Source organism: Falco rusticolus, chromosome 5 (assembly GCF_015220075.1).
Source record: "Falco rusticolus isolate bFalRus1 chromosome 5, bFalRus1.pri, whole genome shotgun sequence".
Classification (NCBI taxonomy): domain Eukaryota; kingdom Metazoa; phylum Chordata; class Aves; order Falconiformes; family Falconidae; genus Falco; species Falco rusticolus.
In genome coordinates, this window is record NC_051191.1 from 45186194 (window position 1) to 45210385 (window position 24192).

Genomic DNA, 24192 nt, shown 5'->3' on the forward strand with positions numbered 1-24192 from the left:
GCATTAATATCCCAGCTGCCTCCTGTGTGGCTCATGTAGCTATTAATGGGAGGAGCAGGGTACCTCTTCCATTCCTTTCAGCAGGTTAGACTAGAGGAAAGCCACCATGACCTGGCAGTCCAAAGTTAAAAAAAAAAAAAAGTCAAGAAGAAAGATCATCCCAGGAAACTTTTTAACGGGGACAGCTCCTCATCAAGATCTCCCATTCTCTGGAGTGTTGGCTTCTCTTCTATGTTACCCTTATGCTGAGACCTCTGTGTAGCAACGGGAGCAGCTCATGAGAATCTGTAATGTTGATCAGAACAATGTGGATCCAACTCCAGGTGCTCATCTGAAGTAGAAAAGAAATGGAAGCCAGAGATGAAGGAATCTCTATCTTAATGCCATCAGTAAGGCCGGGGCTGGTGGTATGCCTTTGTTTCCCATGTTCACAGCTCTGACCATTCCACTACATCAATTACCCTTTGGTCACACATCATCACAAAGAACAATTTTTCAGAAGGCCGTAATTATCTGTTGTGATTCCAAGTGCCCCGCTCTGGAGCTTGCCAAGGACCACTAAAGGGACATGAAATCTAGTGAAGCTTCTGCTTAATCCCTGACAAGAGAGGGAATATGAGACTTCAGCTGAGAATAGGATATTCCTTTGCAAATTGGAGACCACTGAGTGTCACCAGCCCTACTAAAAGGGTGATACCCCTGTGGCCACAAGCTGCATCAGGTCAAAATCAGTGTCAGCATCTAGGCCTCCATTATCTCCCTCCCAGCAACCAAGCAAGCCAGGTGGGGTACCCTATACTAGCACAGCCCTCTGAGGCTTCTATCTGGCCAGGAGCATGTACTGTCGCTCTTTCCGTGCCTGCATGCAGTGCTGCACAGACTGATGGCACAGTAACAGAGCTTCTGATGCTACCTTTGCTCTACAAACAGAAATAATAAGCTGGGGCATTTGTGTTTTATCTAGAATGCCTGGATAGGGCCCAGCTGGGATTACCCAGGACACAAGCTGCAACCTTTGTTCACCTCTGACAGCTGCTGACTTCACCTTTTCAGAAAGGTGAGGGAGCATCAGGAAGCTTATTTGCTCAGCCATTGTTTCAAAACAAACAAACAAGACCACACCCTACTAACCCCAAACCCTTTTAAAAAGAAATTGTTCAAATTACTGCCTTCTCAAAGCAGAAGTATACTTTCAATAGCAGCAGTCCCATTTCAAGTATACTCCTCTCATGGCTATTCACTAAAATAACCAGAAATAAAACTTAGGTATTCCTTATGAGATGTGTTTAATGTCCATTCAATTGCGTGTGCAAATTAGAATAACATTAGTTTCTGGAGAAAAAAAATATTTGATTTCTTCTCACAATGTATTCATGTCACACCAGTACAAGCATTCAGTATTTTCACTGCCTCATACATTGAGGTTTTCTGCAATAAGAATACAATGAAACTATCAGTAGAAGATGAGAACATAATGAAATTACAATGAACATATATTATTTCATAGTATTAGGTTTGTAAAACTTTATTTTTAAACTCTGAAAATTAAGTTTTTCCCAACCTACTTAAATAGAGGAAAGCTAAAACACAATCCTAACTGAGAGATAACAGTTTGTAGTTCAAACAGTTCCATTCTGAGTAAAACAATGGAATAACAATGTATCAAACTACCTATATATCAAATTTCTCTTCACAGATATTGTGTCCATGTTCTTCATAATCTTCTCTAGTTACTACCATGTCTTCAAAATCATCGTTTTCAGAAATGAGCTTTCCCCCTTCCCAAGAATAAGTAATAGGGCTGAAAAAATAAACAAAGTTATTGTTACTCATCTGTAAATTCATTTAAAATAGAAGCGTGCAGTGATGATTTCTAAGACTTTTATTTAGCCATAACTATTTAAAAATATATTTCTGTTTGCTAAATCAAACCATCCAGCTCCACACAAGTTACAAGACACAAATTCTGAAATTCTGGCAGGGCTAACTGACTTTGCTTTGTTTAGAAAACAAGTGCTTCTTTGGAGGCAGGTGTGGAGAGGGCAGGAAGTGGAGATGACTTTGTATTTATACTCTGCACAGATAATGATTCTTTAACAACATTTTAAAATACTTTTTAATAATACTTTAAAAAAGTAAACATTTGTTTGGACTTTCAAGATATACTTGTTTGTCTCAGCTGCGTACTCTCTCTCTGCAAAGATGTTACCCCTTTCGAATCCCTGAAGTGGCTCCTTTAATAATGACATGGTAGCATTCAGGTGCTGAAAGTTCTTCTAAGTAAAAGTCTGGATTCTAATCTTGCATATTTATGTATCCACTTAATGACAATAGTGTCTTATTTATCTGTTACTGAAATCATTTACTTATATGCTTTATTAGCCAAAGTACAGGGCAAGCAAGTGGTCTTTAATTTATTTGGTTTGCCTGAAAATACACTGATTTAAAACATTCTTTTTTTGTACAATTTTGGTTCACTTCCTATTTAAATTAACTCCTTTACTCAATCTGTCTTTTTAATAAGGAAAAGAAATACTACTTTATAGTTTGTTCTGCTAGAAGGACAAAAGTTGTTCTGTACAGTTTAGAACTTACTTTTCAGGAAGAACAACAGAAACATCATAATCAGTTGGAGTAAGACATCGAACTTCAGAATAAACCCGATCTCTGAAGCCTGGAAAAAGGGTGTTTCCTCCAGTCAGAACTATGTTTTTGAAGAAATGAGGCTGCATTTCTGTAAAATATATAAGTAAATCTGTAGTTAGAGACTGAATATATATTTAAAGACTAAAAGTTTTTTTCCCAAAATTTGTTATGAATTGGAACAGAAGTAATAAATATGCATAGAAGGATTTCATGATCATCTAATGGTCACATCAGTTAAATAGCTTTACTGAGAAACACAAGAAAGCGACCAGTCACCCTCTGTTCTTCGTGATTTTTAGAATCTGGCTTCGAAAACTACTGTTTTCTGATGTTGTCTATTAACATTCATGTCTGCCAACACAATGCCCCTTTCAAAAGGGATTTTAGATGATACGTTTTTTTTAAGAGTACAAAATAGCCTCAATACTGCCATACTTATGTGGTATCATAAAACCTATGAAAGTCATCTTTGTAGTAATAACATTAATTACATGTACATCATCTATAAAATGAAAGCTTTAGTATTACTTCTGACAAACAGCAGTCAGAAATGTTTTATACTTTGATGCTTAAATTACTGAGTTTGGTCAGTTTCATTTTTCTCATCAGTTTGATTTTTCTCTTCAGTGAAGAAAGATACTTTAAAACACAAAACTTATTTCAACTATATCCCATCATCAGTGTCAAAGACAGATAGGTCACATTAGAAAAGGATGTTAAGAAGAATTTAGTCTACAATGATTATCTGAAACGAGTAGAAACCAATCAATGAATCACCACAAAACTGCTTTTACCTAACAGAGAATCTCGTAGACAATCAGTTCTACAGTATATGACACAAACCAGAAGACGGAACAGTTCACAACCACTTAGTAACTGGCATATTTAGAGTACTAGCTTCTTAAGACACTCTGGATGCTTAAAAAAACCAAAACCAACAAAACATACCAAACCAAACCAACACAACCCCACCAACCCCGCCTACTTTTCAAAATATTTGTAGTTTGTACCTTCAGGTAAATTCTGAATAGAATAAACAATGGCTTCAGGAATTCCCATCTCTTGAATACCAATATCCGAAGGATGGAAGAGTATTTCTGGAACTGCAAATCTTTCGTTTGTTAGACGAAGTATTTGTTCGCCAGTCTTGTATTTTCCACTTAACACCATCTCTTCCCTTGGCTAAATTAAAGACATGAATAGTAGCCACTGCTAAGAAAAGAAATCACATCCTACAGTATTCAGCTAATCTTTTTCATGTACTGCAGAGGTAGGCAGCATATTCTACATTAAGTCACATTATCAACAAAACTTTTAAGAATAATATGTACTCTGGTATTAAATCTGAAGTGACTTTGCTCTTATCAACTGCAGTTTTGCCTGAAGCAAAACAAAATAGGTATGCATGAGAGTGGCCTTAAAATACTGGGACTGCTTTTGAAACTATGGCCAGCTCAGTAAATGAGATAAAATTGTGACATTGTCTTCATTGATATGAAGACTTTTCAGGCTCTTCTACAACCTGACTTTGAACCTTCTACTTATTCGGGTATTTAAATGAAATTCAGAGAGACTTTCAAAAAAGCATCAAAGCACTTAATATCAAATCCCACTTAACTGAAAAACCCCAACAATAATGATATGGATAGGTTGTTTGACAGAGTACATGCATAGAAAGCTACAAGTATTAAATAATAGAACATAAAATGCTATGCTGGAAAAATAGTATTTAATTTTAATCTCAACTTCCTAAAGAAGACTTTACCAATTAATGCAGATCACAGAAAGATGTTACAATACAGCATTAGAAAAAAGAAATTCTTGTTAATGTCTCTACTAGACTTGTGCAGGGGAACAGTCCGAAAAATACTTCAAAAACCATACTATCATTACCTTACAAAATCCTTTTTTGATTGTGCTGAAGTCTGGCAAAACATAATCTACCATTACAGTATTTTCCTCTCCTTTCAATCTGAAAGAGAAGAATGTAAAATACCACAGAATAAGGAACAAGTTCTAAATTCCAACTATTTTATACTGAAAAGACTTCCTTTGACTTAACTGGCAAATTTTCTGACTAAGAGTATAGTTTTATTTGGTCATACAAATGGATTATTCAGAAGGACAACCTCTGACGTTGATACCATTATGTACGTACTTGGCAATGTCCATGTCCTTGTAAAAGTCTTGAGAAACGTAACACACATCTTCTTTCACTTGATTAATTACATGCGTTTCATCCATAACGTGTAGCTGCCTGTGAAAAATGAAAAAAAATCTAGAAGTGTGAGAATAATTAAGTCTTAGATAATTGACTACCTGTCAATTTTCCACTGGAGATGAGCAACCATAGTTTTCAAATCAGAGAAAGCTACTGTCACAATATCTAAAACTTGTATTCAATTTACAAAAGCATTCCTGGCCTAATGGAGTTTAGTATTTTCCTATTTCACAGTTCAATAAATACAAACATCTACCTGCATTTGCCCCCTGTCTTTGTAACAAGTATAGCCATAATCCTGCAATTAGCTTTACTAGCCAAGACCTTTACCTAGATAAAGTGCCAAGCTAAAGGATCCTAACAAAAAGTTGATCATATTGAATTTTATTTTTTGTACTGATGGAATCAGTTAGTAAACTGATTGATGATCTACTCAGACATCTCAGAAAGTATGTAAGGACTTGTATATTTGTGAGCACACAGGTAACCTCAGCAACTTCAAAAGTGCTGGCACTTTAAAAACTTAACAGCCTAGTTCTTCAAAGAGTTTAAGCTCATCTTAATTCATCTTGATCTTAAGCTTAAAATGGTAGCTAACAGATTATAACAAACAGCATTTAATCTAAAATTCACAGAAACAGTAAGAATATCCCCACAAACTTCTAGCTCATTTCATATCAGGTCTCAAGATGATGATCAGCATGCTTTACCTGTAAGAGATTATCTCCTTTAGATGGTTGGTTAAGAGTTTTCCTCCAACGTTAATCCTACAGAAAAGGACCAACAGAAGGAATTCTGTCATTATTAACTTTGCGCATAGCAAACAATTCTTCTTGAAATACAAGCTGCAGTTTACCTGATGATTGCTTCCTTCTTCTTTTTACTTCTACAATAAGGTACAATGTGTGTAAAAGAGTATCCACTATCCACAATGATACAACATAGCTCAGATGGATTATCCCGGAAATACCTGTGCGCACTAAGAGCTCCAGCTGAAATACAGAAAATTTCATTCAATTTTTACATGAATATACACTTTTAGAATTTACATCGATATGAAAATGTACTTGCTACATATATCAAATGCCTTTCACAGACTTCCAAGAGTGCAATACATAACACTACAGCCAACACATGAACTAATTCTGACAGCAGACAAAATTAAGTCTCATATATGCCCCCATTTCTTCTTTTTCAATAATTTCAGTCCATGTTCAGTTTCTTTTCCTAAAGTCCAAGCAGACTGATCACACCAATACTTATCAAACCTATCTAAAAGACTATCCCATGTCCAGGTATCTTTCAGAAGGGCTCTGATGTTATTTACACATTCCCTGTAAGATACATTTCATGATTGTAATGCTGCATTTTATTTGCTAATACAAACCCAAACCAAACCAAAGACCACTCCCACTCCCCCCCCCCAAAAAAAAAAAAAAAAAAAGGAAAGCTATTAAAGGCTTCATACAAGTTTTTGGTAGACTTTCTCAAATGCTATCCTGTTTCAAAATCTGTTATCTCTGCCATCCTGACTCTCCTTAAATTTCCCACTCTCACAAAAGTAATATAAGCGTATAGCTGGAATTTCTAAAAAAAAAAAAAAAAAGTTTAATCCAGTTTGAGTACACATAGCAGCATATTACTCAAGACCAGGAAGGAAATGAAGTAATTTCTTTACTATCTTTATATATACATGTGTGTGCATATACAGGCATGCACACAAGCATGCTTATTTATTTACAAGGTTAACTTTCAAAATACATAAATGTAAACTAATAGGAGACAGACTCACCATTTACTCTAAGAACTGCCTGAAACTGATATTCTTCAAATAGAATTTCATTCATGGATTCTTGTATTGAACTGAAGTTAAAATAAGGTTCAGTAATAATAATATTGGTATCTACAAAATCCACCTATGAAAATACATTAAGATTGTCATTACACAAAACTTAGAAATTAATACTTCATTACCATATTTTGCAGAAGTTGAAGATCATGTAAATTTGAAGACATCATCACCACTTGCCATATGTTCATAGAAGCTAGGCTTAGAAAGTTCTAGGGTTTTTTAAAGACTTAATAAACAGTGATGCAACTTTATGAAATTAATGAGTAAAAACATGACAGAAGGGAACACCTTCATATATATTCTGCTCCTGCTACCATCCTTACAAGTAGTAATCCAACTTTGTAAAGAGATACCCTTAAAGGAACATTACAATACTAATGTAAAATACCTTACACTAATCATGTCAACTACAGAAGATAAGTCTCTTCTACAGCTCAACACTTGCATCACAAAATCACTTATATAATAACAAAAGATGAAGTCCTGCACAAAGTTGAATCAATAATAAAAACTTCCAGTGACCTCTCATAATGCCAGCAAAAGATCCTGGACCTTGCACATTTACTGATATCTCCAACTCCTGTAGAGAGGATTTTATAGAGTTACTTCAGTCATAACTAGATATGGCCATAAATGTATTACCAGCTGTATCTTTCTGTAGTCTTCACTCATGTCCTCAAAACCATGACTAAATTGAATCTTGTTCCAAAACTAAAACAAAAGCTAAGTATTAAAAGCCAGCACTGTATATTTTTCTGTATGGAGACAAATATATTTTGAGGTATTACTTTAATTCTCAGTACCATTCTGCCTCCTAGGTGTTAGAAAAAACAAAATCTTTCAGAGTATATAATACTTCTTTAAAAGAAAAAATAAATGGGAAGCCTTACTACACTTCCTGTGCTAAATCTAGTTTGTGTGATAAATTAAAAAAATTAAGTATCAGATATTTATACATTTGTCATGGTTTAACCTCAGCTGGTAACTAAGTACCATGCAGCCACTCGCTCGCTCCCCCCTCACCCAGAGGCATGGGGAGAAGAATCAGAAAGGAATGTAAAACTCAAAGGTTGAGGTAAAAACAATTTAATATTTGAAATTAAAGAAACAAAAAGAACAATAATAATAATAACAACAGTAATGATTATAATGAAAAGGAGGGAGAAGAGGTGAGGAATTAAATCCAAAGGGAAGGGAGAAAAGAAAGCAAGTGATGCACAATGCAACTGCTCACCACCCACTGACCGATGTCCAGCCAGTCCCTGAGCAATGAAGAGCAGGCCCCAGCCAACCCCCCTGGTTTATATACCAAGCATGATGTCCCACAGTATGGAACAGCTCTTTGGCTAGTTCAGGCCAGCTGTCCTGACTGTGTCCCCACACCCCCCATTTCTTGTGCCACTCCAGCTTGTGGCTGGCAGGGCCTGGGAAACTAAAAAGTCCTTGACTTAGTGTAAACATTACCCAGCAACAACTAAAACCATCAGTGTGCCACCAGCATTGTTCTCACACCAAATAAAAACCACAGCACTGCACCAGCTACTAAGAAGAAAATTAACTCTGTCCTGGCCAAAACCAGGACAACATTCAATTTATTCATCGGTAGAAAATGGTTTGCCAAAGAGGGTTATTTAATGAGTATGTCTTTTGGCCTACTGATGTAGCTCATCACTCTTTCACATAAACAGTTTCTTGATCTCTACACCACATTGTACCTGTCTATAATTATTATTATTTTTCAAACTTGAACTCTTAATTATATCGATATGAATTTCTTAACATATGTGAACTGAACTCGATATGAATACACAGAAGACTAAAAAAAATAATTTTTTAAACTCATACACCAGAGATCAAAGCAAAAATTTTCTTCAGTTTGCAAAAAAATAAAACCTGTCATATCTAATTGAAGGCCCTTTCAAAGAGAACAGTAAGCTCACCAGCTCTATTTAATATTTGATGTACTTATGTTAATTCCACTAGACAGTATTTAACCTACACAAAATCTGTAATTACAAAAAGGCTTTTACCTGATACATTTCTTTTCCAAAAAGATAATCCCAAACCTGTCTCTGGACATCCCAGTTCACCAAGTAACCCTGTAGAAATTTACAAAAATATATACTGTTTAGAAAATAAAGTGATACTTAAAAACATATTACTAGAAATCAAGAAATGTCAACGGATTAATAGGCTGGCAAAACAAAAAAATCTGAATGTCTAAATTCACATTTCTATGCTAAGGAGTAAATGTTACATAGGATAATGAATGTTACAAATATTCCCCATCAATCTGTTAATTACTACACTATAAAAACAATGCAAATTTTGTTTCCTATATACATTATTCTCTTTGACAGAAGCCTGACTGAGGTTTGACCTCAGTGCTGGGGAAGGTTATGAAGCAGATGATCCTAAGTGCCACCACATAGCACGTATGGGACAACCAGGTGATCGATCCTAATCAGCATGGGTTTATGAAAGGCAGGTCCTGCTTGACTAACTGATCTTCTGTGACAAGGTGACCTGCTTAGTGGATGAGGGAAAGGCTGTGGATGTTGTCTACCTAGACTTTAATAAAGCCCTTAACGCCATTTCCCACAACATTCTCCTGGAGAAACTGGCTGCTCGTAGCTTGGACAAGCGTACTCTTCGCTGGGTCAAAAACTGGCTGGACGGCCGAGCCCAGAGAGTGGTGGTAAATGGAGTTCCATCCAGCTGGTGGCCAGTCACAAGTGGTGTTCCTCAGGGTTCAGTACTGGGGCCAGCTCTGTTCAGGATCTTTATCAATGATCTGGATGAGGGGATCGAGTGCACCCTCAGTAAGATTGCAGACAGCACCAAGTTGAGGGGGGATGTTGATCTGCTTGAGGGTAGGAAGGCCCTACAGAAAGATCTGGACAGGCTGGACTGATGGGCCGGGGCCAGTTGTGTAAGTTCAATACGGCTGAGTGCCAGGTCCTGCACCTGGGTCACAACAACCCCAGGCAACGCTACGACTGGGGGCAGAGTGGCTGGAAAGCTGCCTGGGGAAAAAGGACCTGGGGGTGCTGGTTGGTGGCGGGTTGAATATGAGCCCACGGTGTGCCCAGGTGGCCAAGGCGGCCAACAGCATCCTGGCTTGTATGAGAAGCAGTGTGGCCAGCAGGACCAGGGAAGGCATCGTCCCCCTGTACTCGGCACTGGTGAGGCTGCCCCTCAAATAGCGTGCTCAGTTTTGGGCCCTTCACTCCAAGAAAGACACTGAGGTGCTGGAACGTGTCCGCAGCAGGGCAGTGAAGCTGGTGAAGGGTCTAGAGAACAAGTCCTAATAGGAGCAGCTGAAGGAGCTGCGGTTGTTTAGCCTGGAGAAAAGGAGGCTCAGGGGGGACCTTGCTGCTCTCCACAGTTCCCTGAATGGAGGTTGCAGTGAGGTGGGCGTTGGTGTCTTCTCTCAAGTACCAAGTGACAGGGCAAGAGGAAATGGCCTCACGTGGCACCAGGGGAGCTTTAGATGGGCTATTTGGAAAAGTTTCTTCACTGAAAGTGTTTTTAAGCACTGGAACAGGCTGCCCAGGGAAGCGGTTGAGTCAGCATCCCTGGAGGTATTTGGAAGACGTGTAGATGTGGCACTGAGAGACATGGTTTAGTGGTGGACTTGGCAGTGCTGGGTTAATAGTTGGACATAATGATCTTAAAGGTCTTTTGCAACCTAAATGATTCTGTGATTCTGTAATTGTTAAACTTCACACTGCTGAATGTGATTCTTGTATGATACTACATATAACTTTGCAGTTGGGGCGCAGCGTGTGAAAACCATTCCTTAAAACAATTTACATTTGGCTATCATATTAAACTCAGCATATCTTACTTACTTTCTGGAAAGGGAGAATATAAAAAAGACCAGAGGGATCTTTAATTTCATCCAGTTGATTTGCTGTAAAGGTTTTCAAGCGTGCAGTCTTTGACCTGAACTGACAGTTGGGAATAACGCTGGAAAAGATTGAGAAGTTTCCTATTCATCATGAGACAAGACACTACTTCCACGAGCAGCACACCTTCCGTAACTTTTCCTGCCGTGCTTCGGGTTTAACCCATTTACTGGGGTCAGTTTTGGGGACCATCTCCCCACCTGACACCGCCGCGCAGGTAAGACACCACTGGGGAAAATCAAACACCCGGCCCCGCACTGAGCCCCCGCCGCCCCCCGCCGCCCGCACCACGAGGTGAGCGCCCGGCGCCCCGCCGCGTCCCAGCCCCCTCCCCCGAGCCGAGCCGCCGCCGCGGGCGGAGGGGACGGGGCGACCGTCCCGCCGGGCCGGCTGGCGCGCGCTGCAGGGGCGGGGCTGGGCCGGGCCTCTCCGCCGCAAGCGCAAGCGCGCTGCCGGCCCGGTCGCCGGCGAGGGGCCGAGGGAGAGGAGGGGCGGCCGGCGGGCCGGGCCGGGCCGGCGGCCCGAGGCGGGGCGGCGGGTGTGCCGGGGGGCGCTGGCGCAGCGATACGGGGCCGCCCGCCCCGCTCCGCCCCCCCCAGGCCCTCACCTGACGTTCGCGTGGCTGTAGCCGATCTTGGCGTTGTAGGCGCCGTTATCCAGCACCAGCGTCGCCATGTTCCCCACGGCGCCACGGCCGCCGCCGTCCCAGTATTGATCCGCCACCGCCGTGGGTCTCTATGGTTACCATAGAGTGGAGGAGCAGCGCGCGCGCGTGGCTTGATGGGACGCAGGAGTGCCGCGGCACCGCTTCCGGCTGCGCGCCCGCGCTCACGTGGCTGGTGACGCTGCCGGGCCGCGCAGGCTATTGGTCGAGCGGCACCCGGAAGCTCTCGGCAAAGACTCGGGCAGGGGGGGCGGCGCTGCCGTTCTCCGCGGTCCCCGCGCACCCGCCCCTTCCCCGCCGGGGCCGCGCCGCCGCCGCCGGTCACGCCCAGCGCTGCGGGGGCAGTAGCGAGGGTGGCGGCGGGGCCGCCCTCCCGGCCGCAGCACAGCGGGCACGGGGCCGTTAACGCCAGAGCCCGGTGCGGGGAGCGCGTATGAGGTTGGGGAGGCGGCGGCGGGGGCGCCCGGCCCTCGGATGGCAGCGGGGGGCGCCGCGCGTGTCCCGGGCAGTTCAGTGCAGCCGCTGCCGTCGTGCGGGAGCCCGGCGCACCGGGCGGGGACGCGATGAATGGAAACCGCTTCGCGTGAGGGCTGAGCGTGCGGCTGCCCGCCTTCGCTGCGTAAGGCCGTTAGTAGATGAAAGGGAAAAGACTCTTTAAATTCCAGCATCACCGTTATACTGTTGTTCTAAGTGTGCCGTAACTAGCATTCTTTAAATAGTATAAACCCCAGTGTTATTGCTGTTTGCTGTCACTGAGTGGCTTTTACTGAAGTCTGTCAAATACCACACACCTTTATAGAGTCACAGAACTGCAGAAGAGCCTAGGCTGCTGGAAGGGACCTCAACAGCTTATCTGGCCCAGCCTTCCATGGGAAAGGGACCCAAGATGAGATGATCTGCCACCCTGTCCAACTCCGTCTTGAAAACCTCCGATTATGGGGGCTCCACCATAACCCTGGGGAGGTTGTTGCAGTGATTTGATTCTTCTTGGTGTAAGTAAGTTCCTTGTATCAAGATGAAACCCATCCTGGTGCAACTTCTGCTTGTTGCCCTTTGTCTTCTCCTTGTGAAGACACTGCCCACATCCTCTTCGTAGCCACATTTCAAGTGCTGGAATACTGTGATAAGGTTACCCCCAAAGCCTTCTCTTCTCCAGGGAGAACAGACCTAACTCCTTCAGTCTTTCTTCACAGGGCACATTCTCCAGCCCTTTGATCATCTTCATGGTCTTCATTTGGACCCTCTCCAGTCTGTCCACGTTTTTTTGAATTGTGGGGACCAGAACTGGACACGCTACTCCAGGTGTGGCCTGACAAGTGCTGAGCAGGTTGGGATGGTCACATCTCTGTCCCTGCCAGTAATGCCCCTGCAGATGGAGCCCAGGATCCGATTTGCCTTCATTGCTGCAGGCGCACTGCTGACTCCTGTTGGGCTTGCTGTCCGCTGGCACCCCCAGGTCCCTTTCACCAAGACCACCACACATCCTAGCCCACACTGGGCTCTTTGGGTATGTCCGTCTCAGGTGCAGGATCTTGCACTTGTCTTTATGATTAATTTTGCTTCATATATATGTATTTTGCTTACCATCACTAGTATGTTTGTTGTTAACCAATAAACTAGAAAGTGCATTACAGTTTTGTATCTGTAGGTAATTGGCTTTCCTGGAAATATCAGAACTTAAAAATAACTACTACTGTATATGATGACTCTTTACCCTAACAAGCATCAAATGTCTTCCTATGAGCCAGGCTGTTTAGCAGAACACACAGCAATCTGACTTTAGACCAATCCTCTTTACCTGCTTGTCAGTATCTTAAGGACAGCATCCTTAATCCCTGCTCTAGCAGATACATTCTTTGGTTCTTGAGGAGAGGTCACAGGAATTATCAAAAGCCTGTTTTTCCAGTTCAGGAGTTTCTGAATTCTTTTAAAGTACACTGCAAAGTGTTGGTTGCTAAATGAAGAAATCCTACATAGCAATGTTTATAAGTGCAAAGTAGTCAAGAAGGCTAAGCCACTCTTTGCAGTTATCATATTAAGGTGACAACTGATGACACTCTGTTACAAAGTTCTTCAAAAGGGTTGCCTTCCTCTGTTCAGAGCAGGAATTGGTCTTTGGGACTTTGTATCAAACACCATTTTCACAATAGAGGCGGTCTAATTATCATCAACATGCAAGCAGAAATTCCTTTGCTGGCAAACATGCAGCTGTGATTTAGAGAATCAGTCCAAAGTCTTAATAAACATTGTCTGGGGCTATCCTGATACTAATTTACATCAGGTTCTAAGAAGATGTGTCAGATACTCTGCTCAAACCAAAGGATAAGCTGGGCTTATCAGATGCTCTTCTAATTCCCTGGGGTGGTGGTGAGGTTGATCTGTGAATTTTTCTCCATTTCTCCATTCAGTGTGCTTTAAGAGATGGGAGAGAACATGAGGTCATGATTCAGATCAACCCTGCCAGACAGGAATACTTCTGATTTCCAGTTCTGATGTCAGTGAAGAGCCTCTGGACTTTCTTTTTTCTGCCAGAGTTATGCTTGTGGGATGCTTGAAAACACACATCACAGGTCCTGCTTTCCTTGCCCTTCTATTTTCTGCTTGAAGAGAGGCAGATCCATCATGATTATGAACATCGTTTCTCCAAGATATTGGCAGAATTTTTTGTAGTTGAGAAAATTGAACTTAAACCAGGAATAAACGTGTTAGCTTTTTACGCTGCTCATTGCCACTTTATAAATCTCCTTTAAAGAATATAATGAGGTCAGTATTACACAACTGTCAGAATTTTAAATGCCTGGAAAAAGATCAATTGAAAATGTTCATCTCCTGACCTATTTTTTCTGTTACTGCTTCATGTTTCTGACTTAAAGGTCCTTAGGGTTTTGGTTCATTGCATGTAAATTATGCATCTGTTACGTACATGAGAAGCAAAGAAAACAGTATCTGATGTCTTTCCTCTGCAGCTCTAGACTATATTGTATAGCTGGGAAGGCATCATTCATAGAGAGGTCACACCTGAAAACCTTGTTAGTTTTAGAATTGTTATTTTTTTTCTTTTCCCAATTAATACTACAGTTTAGGGTATTTGGTTACCAGTAGTGAAATTCTTCAAGATACCTTTTATGAATGAGGGACCCCTCAGAGAAAGGGGTTACTGGATGAAAAAAGCCAATACAAGATATTTGGGTTTTTAACTGAGTTTTGAAATGTATTTATTTTTTAACTGAGAATGCTTTTTAACTAGCATAAGAAGCTATTATCTCAAAATTAAAATAACTTGTAGGCTTCATACTTGCCACAGATACCCAGTGACATGTAAGCACCGGGGGCACAACCTGTTTTACAAGTCTGTGCGTTGGAGTAATTGATGAGAAATTAATGTTAAGGGAAAATACATGTATTTTCGTATGAAATTATTGCCACATCATTATATGTTTCTGTCAGTATGCTTAACTTTTTTTTTTTTTTTTTTTTCTGGCCTTGTTCCGTTTATGTGGTGCTGTAGGAGCAGCAGGCATCCTGGCTTTCAGCTGGGCCGACATCAGGCTGTATGAGCACCTCTTCCACCTTCCTCTGGAGGAGTAGAAGGCAGTGTCTGCTTCATTGCTTCTGTGCTTGCTGGGTGTATCATTTTGGAATGATTTTGAGGACCCCAGGTAGAAGCAAATTTGAGGATTGCTTTTTGTAGCTGGCAATTAATATTAATTATAAAACAGAGGTATAAAAGGATAAACTTCTCACTTGGCTAATCAAGGTGAACGTATACAAGAGCTAGAGTAACAGAGTTATCTGGAAAACTAAAGCAACTCTAAATATCTCTCCTGTTTATCACCTCTGCAGGTCACTCGGGAAGAGCCGGGCGTGCAAGTGTTAATGGCACCTGCGGAGCTAACAGCACTTTATCAAAGAGGAATTCTTGCTAGGTAGGAGAACCAGGTGGGTTTTTTGTTACTCATAACGCCTTTTAGTGGCATTTTCTAACAGGTTTCCAACAAGCCTAACAACCGGTACCCCGGGCGCCCAAGGTGCCGGGGAGGCGGAGGCCGAGCCCCCTTGGGACACGCTCCGCAGGCGGGAGGAGGGACGGAGCCGCCGGCGGGGACGCACAGCGCCGCCGTGGCAGCCCGGGAGGCGGGAGAGCCGCAGCCGCTGGCGGAGGGAAGGCGGGCGGCGCGGCCCGCGGCGGGCAGAGGCTGCGGGGGCACGGCGGAGCCGCCCGGGCGGCAGTGGCGGACAGCGGGCCGCGAGCACACGGAGGGCGGGGAGGTGCTCCCGGTGCGGCCGCTCCCCGCGTGGGGCGGTGGCTCCGGCCCGGCCTCCCCGCTGCCGCCCCGCCCCCGCCCCGTCACTAGGCGATGCTGCAGCCAAGATGGCGGCGGGCGCCGAGTGAGCGCGAGCGGAGGCAGCGGCCCCGCTCCCGGCAGTCTCCCCGCCTCGGGCAGGGGGAGGCGGAGGGATGAGGCGCGTCCCCGGTTGCGGCTGGTCGTCGTGAGGGGCGCGGGCCGGCAGGCGCCATGGCGGGGATTATCAAGAAGCAGATCCTGAAGCATCTCTCCAGGTCAGTGGGGCGCCGTGCCCCGGCTAGGCTGGGAGGGGTGAGCGGGGGGCGGCGGCAGCTCCTCCCGGTTCTGCGCCCCCGGGCGGGATGCGGGGGGACCGGGCTTCGTTCAGCCAGTGGAGGGTGGAGCTGGAGCCGCCTCCTCGGGAGGGCTGCCGGAGGCGGCGGCCCGCCGCATGTGGGGGGCTGCCTGGCGGTGACAGCTGCACAGATGGCCCCCAGCCCCCCGGCTCGGTGCCCGGCGGCCCATTGGGGTGCGCGGGCGCCCGCCCGAGGAGAGGAGGGGGCTCGGCCTGCCTGGCGCAGCGGGAGTCACCGAGTGAGTCACCGCCGGGCTCCGGTCGCCCCCCCGGCGGGCAGACGGTGCCCGCCCCCACAGGCCGCCGTACGGCGCGGAGCCGGGGCTGCCGCGGCACCGGGCCCGCGTCCCCTCGGGCGGCGACGGCGCAGCCCCTCGGCTGGGGCGCTGACAGCCCCCCCGGCCCCGAGCAGCCCGTGGCGGCGAGGAGGTGTGTGAGGGGGAGGGTGGAAAAGAACGGGGGACGAGCGCACGCCCCGTCGGTGCTCAGGGGCGGCGGCGGGGGGGCCACACGAGCCGCCCCCGCTCACTGGCCGCCGGGGGAGCGGGCCCGGCCCGCGCAGCGCTGGGCGCCGTGACGGCCCCTCGCAGCCGCCGGCGGGGCCGCGCAGCGGGAGGTGCGGCCGGTTGCGAGCGGTAAGACAGCTTCTGGGTGATGGAGATCACATCTAACGTGCCTCGTGGGTTAAAACGAACAAAACCCAACCAACCAACCAAAAAACCCACTGTAAAATTTTGTGGTTGTCAACGTCGTGTGCTTGAAAGATGGAAAAACTGCAGAAAGTACACAGTCTGATTGATACGGTTTTCAAAAGCCACACTACATATGTCCCCTTTTCTGAAAAGACACAAAAACGTAGTAGGTACTTGATCTGTCCTGATACGTCAGCGTTGTTGTTCTTCAGAGCTTACTTTTATAAACCAAAAAACATAACCTGAAATATTGGTCCTTTATTTGCTTGGTTTTTTTCAAAATGTTTTGTTCTGGTTTTGTGTGATGTTTCTGAAAGGTGTTTATTTTCATCAGTGCTAATAAACAGAAAATCAACTGAGATGAAATGACAGCTTGTCATCTGACTAGTCTGTTGCTGATGCATGGGGAAAATGCAATTCTGATTCCAAATCCTTTGATATCTATTTGCTAAAGATGATGTATGAAGCAGTAATAGAATAATTTTTCTCCTTGACCCTACTCATGAGTTTTGTAGCAGGGAATGCTGGTAAAGAAATCTCGTCTTCACATGAAAATGACTGAGCACTGTACAAATGGAAATGCTGTTATGAAAATGTCACCAGCCTTGAGTCAGTTTTCTAATCAGAAATGTGCATGGAATCGCTGGACTTAATTGACTTACAGAGCTTACTTCCCATAGTGCTCTTTAGCAAGGTGTATGGAAAGAGAAGTGAACTCTAGTCTTTGTGCTACAGGTTAAAGTCTAAAATGTGTTTGGGAACCGGGCATGAGTAACATGAGCTATATTTTGTCTAGTTTTTCAAATAAACTAATGAATTGATTAGAATTAATCTTTTTAATGTTGATAAATTTTTTTGCTTCCTTGTGTGATAGGAGGGTGCTTATTCAACAAGACTACATCAAGCAATTGTGACAAATTTTAGCATTTAAAAAAAGATTAGGGGATGTATCTAACCGTCAGGTCTGCAAGTTAAAGTTGAGGCTCACGATCTGCACTATGTAGACATGGAAGGAGTGTATTTGCTACCTAAAACATAGAAAGTATTATTATTACACCCCATATTATGGGTGTTCTTAATCGCATGATCAGATAATATCTTTTTTTTTCCTGCAGAACTGGTGCTTCAGTGGTTGCGAAAGTTGGTTACGTCAGAAAACCAAATTCAAGTGACATGACCACCTGTAAATCTGGTGGCTTTTTAAATTTCAGGAACTTGGGTTTTCAACAAAAATGATGATGTGGTTCTTTATTTCAGGATTTTCTTTTAATATGTTTTATAAGAACATGGTTAGGGCAGGTTTCACACAGTTTTATTTCAGTGTGGAGCCAAATACGTAAGTAATTTCCTTTAATACAGAGGTGCCAAAGAACACTTTCACTTTGTACTCTAGTACTGTATTGGTTCCTGTTCTTCAGTTTTCATAGTTCCTCAAAACTGATGCCTGCTTGCCATCTTCAGCAAAGCAGGTATTAGTGGCAGGATGAAAATGAACTGGAAGAAGTCTGTATATAATAAAGGAAGAGTGGAAAGAATTACCCTGTTTACTCAATTTACTTTCATTTTTTTATGATTATATTTCTCTTGTATGTTTGTACGAAGCCAAACTTAATACGTACTTCAAAAAACAAATAGAACTTGAATCTTCAGTTACGTAGAAGTACTTAGCTTTTTTGCCGCAAATCACAGAATGGTTCAAGTTAGAAGGGGTGTCTGGAGGTCTTGTCCAGCTTCCCCAAGTCATCGTTGATTTAGCAATATTTGCCATGAAGATTGCTGCAGTATCTGTTACTACTGTGTTAGCAATTTTCAGCTATCTTACTATCTAGATTCTGTATATGTAAATTTATAAGCATTGTGTCATTCAGCAGTACAGTTTCCATTCAGCAGTTTACAGTGCTTTTAGATGAACTGATAGGAACACCGGTGTTGTGAAGGAGCCTTAGCTAGGGAAAATTTTTACGTAGGTATGAGTCTTTAAGGTCTAAGAACAAAATGAAGAGGAAGATCCAAACTGCATTTTGGAACAGTTTTGTTATCTGAATTACTTTTTACTTTTGTAAAAGGTTTTTCTTACTGCTGTGTCACAGCTTAAGAACAATGAAGGTAGTGGAGTTTATTTACTCAGTTTATAACAAACTTGTATATTATGTTAGGATCTGGTGATGAGTTTTTAGCTTTCTCAGTTTTTTTAAAAAACTTCAAAAATATAAGCAGCGTCCTCTGTCTTTAACATGTGTTGCTCCCCTCCAAAGCTGGGGAAAAGAATGGAAAGGAAGGCGGAGGATGCGGAACAAAATACCTCTATGTCGTTGTTCTTGTTCTTCAGATTACGTGGTGCTTGGCGTAGGATATGAAACTATATTTTTCTGCTAAGCTGAAGAGATGAATTTGTCATATGGAGGCTTGAATTTCTGTCAGCTCCATATTGTGTTAAGGTGTGTTCTTTCAAATGGGGTTGGTGGAGTGTCTTTATTTCATAATATATGTGCCCTAAAATGAAACAAGTATCTGGATAATGGCCTTATCCTTTAGAAAGGTGGGAATAAGACACTGTGTCTAGGAGTCTTTTGTGTAGTGTTGGGATTACTTACTCTTAATGTCAAGGTCTTCCCCAGTGAACTGAAACTTGTGTTGAATCTTCATTTTTGCTGTGACATGTTTTCACGGGTGAGAGATTTCTTGTTGGATAGTACCTTTTACTACAAGATTTTCTGTGCATTGCTTTGCTATGGTGATAGCAGATACCCTTCAGCATTACTTTTTCCTCAGACTGTAGGCGTGTATAAAACAATACTAAAGATTTCCAGCAGGACTCTAGACTGTACTACACAATAGTGTTTCTGTTACACTGTCTGTGGTTATAAGGGGATCATCTCCACCACAGGGGTTTGAATCTTGAGTTACTAGGATTCAAGACGCTGACAGAAATTGGGTGTTACTGACACAGACTTGTGTAAGGGTTTTTCAGGTGTTTTCCCATTTTGGCTTTTAGTTATCATTGACTGGAATTATCTTTTCTAGTTAATGAGTGGTCTAACTGAGTCTTCTGTGTAAGCATCTGCAATATCCACACCTTTCTGTGGGGAAAAAAAAAAATTGCTTATCAAAATTTGTCTAGGAAGCATGAAGGAAAGCTTACACACTGTGGCTCTACGTTGAGTTAAGTAGCCCCACTGAATACTACATTCTTCATCTCAATCAGATATTAACTCTTAAGTTTACCAATGAGAAGACTTTAAAAATTACATTCTTTGTTTGAATCTTGTTTGCTGTTTTCACAAAGAAAACAGTAAGAGGCTTAGAAGTATTTTATATGGCTGAAACCCGAATTGTCAGTTTGTGTCATTAATGTTCTGCCTGAACGTAGACGTTCTTTACTTTTACTTACCTGAAGTAATAGATGTGAAAACACTAATATTTCAATAGAAGAAAACTGCAGTAAATTTCATGACAGTTTTTTCACTTTGTAGTTCAGAAGTCATTCTAAAGTGCATATGAAGATTGATTTTACAGATTAGCATATTAATTGAATGGATGTCGGGAATCAGCTGATCCTGCTATAAACAGTGATATTCTACATCATCTGGGACAACTTTACTGCTACCGTGTCCTGCTTAAGTATTTGACCTGCATATCACCCTGCTTTTATACTATTAAGATGTGCGGTTTGGTGAGGGATGTTACCATCTCAAGAAATCTCAGATGACTCCTTTTGGAATCTACCAGTGTAACACCTTTATTTGGTCAGAATGGGCTCGTTCGTTCCTGTAACTAAATGACCAAAATTGTTTGGATGAACTTTGAAACTAATGCTACTAGCAGAAGTAGAATTTTTGCTTATTTTCAGTTTTGTGTATTCTACTTCTATCTCACTTGAATTTTGTGAAAATTTTCAAATTGTTTTAGCCAGCCAATGAACACGAAGTGCTTACTTTTTGTAGAATAAGTGTAAAACGACTTATCTCTTTGCTTGTACTGAAGATTTTATAGTTATTCTACACGACTGACTTTATTGGCTTGTGTAGTATGTGGGGAAAAAACACGTCACAAAACACAATGTAGATGTAACAATCTACATTATTCTGAATGAATCAATCTCTGTTGAATGCGAATGCTTACGGAAATCATTAGCATAATGTCTGTCTTAAATGCTGCACGTAGTGAAAGATGGAGTCTGAAAAAGGACAGGTAGTAAAGCAGAAGTGCTTGAGACAGCAGAGGAGAACAAAGAGAAAGAGCAATTTAAAGTTACATTATAATCCTGTATTAAACTCCCTTATGTTTGAAATTCAGTACTTTTTGTATTTAAGTGGAGACTTCATGCCAACAGTTTTGTCTTTGTGAGTGTGTTGGTAATGTTCTGATGAGCATAAAGGAATCAATAAATGTTTTTTTTTCAGCAAATGTAAAAACCCTTCACTTTATATTATTTTAGTAGCTTTGTGTCATATTTTACTTTAAGCTTTTGTAACAGATCATCTTGTACAAGGCCAAACTGAAATTGCTGTGGTGCTTTATGAAATTATGAAGGTATTTCTGAGATAAACGAGCAATAATGTATTTGCTGGTAGAATTCTTAAACATTATATTTAGTAAGATTTAATATTAAATCTTGTGTTATATCCCAGAAGATCGTTTGAAGTTTTCAGTAGCATTTCTGTTAATAAAATAAAACAAACTGAAAACTAGATATCAAATTCTGTTTATACTATTTTTGCAAATGTGTTATAAATCTGGATGCTGTTTCTGCAGATGTTTTATTTGTATAATGAAAGTTCTGCTGAACTACTTTGAAGTCAGACAACTTACGCATAAGTGATAACAATTAGTGCATTTGCAGAATCAACAGGAATTAGCAGCATTTTACTTGTGTAGTATACAGTCATTTTCTTTAAATGACTCTTAGTTTTACTGGGAAATAAGATTCAGAACGAAAATTATGTTGAGGATTACTTTGTGTTCAAGTAGCTGATGCACTAGTGTGGAGCGTTCTCAGGAAAAAGGGTATCTAAATAAAGCCTGTGAGGATTAAAATGGTGTCTGTCCTATGTTCAAATGATTATGGAGTATGTAAGAATCAAAACAAAGCCCCAGTTACATTTTTTGAAATTTGGTATTTCTACTGCCAAAGCCCTGTTGGGTTTTTTTTTATATCAAAGGTGGATAAAAGTATCTACTAAATACCTTTCACAGTGAGGTACTTGTTAAAGTGTATTTTGTTTTATTTTTTTCTTTCTTCTACAAGCAGATTGGGCAAAGGAAATTACATAATTTCTGATAAAACATTAATGGAATTATAAAGGCATTTATAAATTCTTGCAAATCGTGAGAATAATTGCTAATAAGTAGTTAGAACAACATATCTATGTTTTGGCTGCTTGTGGGGGAGCCCAGGTTTCTCAATCTGATAGCTCCTGCAGGATTTCTTCTGTACACCTTTGTGGAGTTGGTCCTAACCAGGGTTCAGATCCATTGTCTCCTCTTTTCATGAAAGGAAACAATAGGGGAAAGTAAGAAAAGCGCTATAGCTCAGGTGGTGGCTCTTAGTACTTCCAGGCTCCCCTGCATCCATGTATGAGCCTTGCTGTGTAAGGAATGCCCCCAGCACAGGTTTTGTGACAGCTCTGCCATGCAGCTTACTGTATAGCTTTAGAATACCAGAGCTTTTAGTTTCTCGGAGAAGTTGGCTGCTCCTGTTACCTGACTCCCAAGGAAGCAATCTTGGGATCCAGCTACCCAGGAATCTGGAAGTTACGTGGTTGCTTACTTCTGGAACAGTTTTCATGTAGTAGCTGCTCCCATTGCTGGGGATCTCAAGGCCTGAGAAAAATAATAATTTGTAACTAGGTATCTGTAATTCACTTGAGTGTAAATCTCTTAAACACTGGTCAAATATCCCAACAAACTGCCTATCAAGGGCACTGTCCAAACGCTTGCATTTTATTGTACTCCAAAGTGTAAAAGTGTAGGAATTAATTATATTTAGGCTGAGGCATCTTTTCAAAGTGAAAAGAGTTATCAGAAACTTTCTTTAGTTAAATTACTACATGCTTTGCCAAGTTAAAGATTTTAATTTTAAAATTATTAAGAAACTTAATGTACTAAAATTTCATAGCTTACAAGATCAGAATGTTAAAGGTGTGCAGGTCTTTGTGGCACCACTCCAAATTCCAAAACAAACCCAAGAAGTCCCCTTTCCTTACCTCTGTCTGTAGAGTCATGTTTTACTTTTGTGGATTTTGAATAGGTGAAGTTGAGACACGATGAACTCACAAATAATGTGGGCTGGGAAATCTCGAGCTAGGCAAAACAAAACAGTACAGTTGTCTCCCATTTCAAAATAAAATAAAAACATCTTATGCTGTGCCTCTGGGCTATCTTCCTTCACACGTTCCAAATACACTTACTGAGTAGCTCTGAAGCCAGTTTGCTGTATTATATGGACCTGTTCTGCCTGATTAAGATTTTCTCCATAAGCTGTTTATTTAAATAAACATGGCTGCAGTATTGTCGTATCAGACAGCATGGGGTATTCTAATGGGAATCTAGGATTTTACACGGGTCTGTTTCCTGTTCTATAATGTCATGATGTGTAACAAACTGTTGTAACTGCAGTTCTCTTTAGCTAAAACTCTCTTACATTATTGTATCACTCCTTTTTCCCTTTGAACTTGATCCCTTGTGTGTCCCCTGTGTCCCGTTCCCTGCAGCGATCCCAGCTGGCTCTGGTGGAGATTGGTTTGCTGTGAATATCCTTACTACCAAAATGAGTACCAGAAGCTTCTCGGAAGCCCTGGCAACTGACCACTTGCTTTCACCAGGAATAGGGGCCTTTTGTCTGAATACCTTGCCCTCAGGTAACTTCCCCTCTCCCACCTTTAGAGTAAGTGTAAGAGGTGGTATGCATTTATATAAGTTAAGGAGTGAAACTGAGCTCTGTAAAATGTTAACTGGGTTTTCTTTCTTGTTTGTTTTTTGCAACGTGATTCTGCAAAAAAGTAATTGCTTGCTATGCAACTGTGTTTTGGTTTGGGGTTTTTTTTCAAGTCCTAATCTAGATTTGCAAAACTGGTTTGTGAAGTAAATGAACAGTCCCATTATAAACATACCTTTGTGTATTTTTTAAATATAATCTTCTAGGTGTGTTTTTTCAATATCTTTAGACTATTTGACTTTGGCTGTTTATCATGTACACCTACTTAATTCCTTTCCATAACTTGATGTTTATTAATTCTGTATTGGTAGATATGTGAAGGATCCATCAGCGTTTTACCTAGTTTACATAAGAGAACAGCTGAATATTTTTTTTCAAATAGTCCTTATAGTTAATGTTGTATCAAAAAATCTTATTTTGTTATGAGATCTGATTAGTTAGCATTAAGATTATAATCTGCTAATGTCACATAAATAAATGATGCAGTTTCCAAATGGCAGATGATGTCATGTTTTTACAGTGCACCATTATTTCTTGATTATAAATCTATAAAATTATTTTGCATCGAATGGACTTTCTTTGTATTAGGTGCAGAATGTTGTATTTTGAGTAGGATTTAATCGTTTAT

The 24192-nt window shown here is 41.6% G+C and overlaps 2 protein-coding genes across 6 annotated transcripts in view; one reads left to right on the forward strand and one right to left on the reverse strand.

The window, feature by feature from the left end:
- Window positions 1-127: 127 nt before the first annotated feature.
- Window positions 128-11472, reverse strand: ACTR6 (actin related protein 6). 2 transcript variants are annotated; one of them, XM_037389041.1, is made up of 12 exons: window positions 11238-11472; window positions 10574-10691; window positions 8750-8818; window positions 6660-6783; window positions 5724-5859; window positions 5578-5634; window positions 4805-4903; window positions 4540-4618; window positions 3657-3828; window positions 2596-2734; window positions 1672-1801; window positions 128-331 (listed from the first exon to the last, which is right to left on the reverse strand). In XM_037389041.1, exons 1-11 carry the CDS (start codon window positions 11303-11305, stop codon window positions 1672-1674), a joined length of 1191 nt encoding a protein of 396 aa, XP_037244938.1. In that variant the 5' UTR covers window positions 11306-11472; the 3' UTR covers window positions 128-331. The 2 variants fall into 2 exon arrangements, with proteins under 2 accessions (XP_037244938.1, XP_037244937.1); XM_037389040.1 differs by lacking the exon at window positions 128-331 and adding an exon at window positions 1270-1428.
- A 4035-nt stretch (window positions 11473-15507) lies between these two features.
- UHRF1BP1L (UHRF1 binding protein 1 like) overlaps window positions 15508-24192 on the forward strand; it is a 61799-nt gene continuing 53114 nt past the window's right edge. The window contains exons 1-2 of one of the 4 annotated variants that reach the window (XM_037388460.1): window positions 15587-15855; window positions 23341-23487. Coding sequence is in view for 3 of the 4 variants with exons in the window: in XM_037388462.1 (XP_037244359.1) it covers window positions 15812-15855 (44 nt within the window). In the remaining variant the exon portion in view is untranslated. Of the gene's footprint in view, window positions 15856-23340; window positions 23488-24192 lie in introns of all 4 variants that reach the window. The other 3 variants (XM_037388462.1, XM_037388459.1, XM_037388458.1) reach the window with 3 other exon arrangements.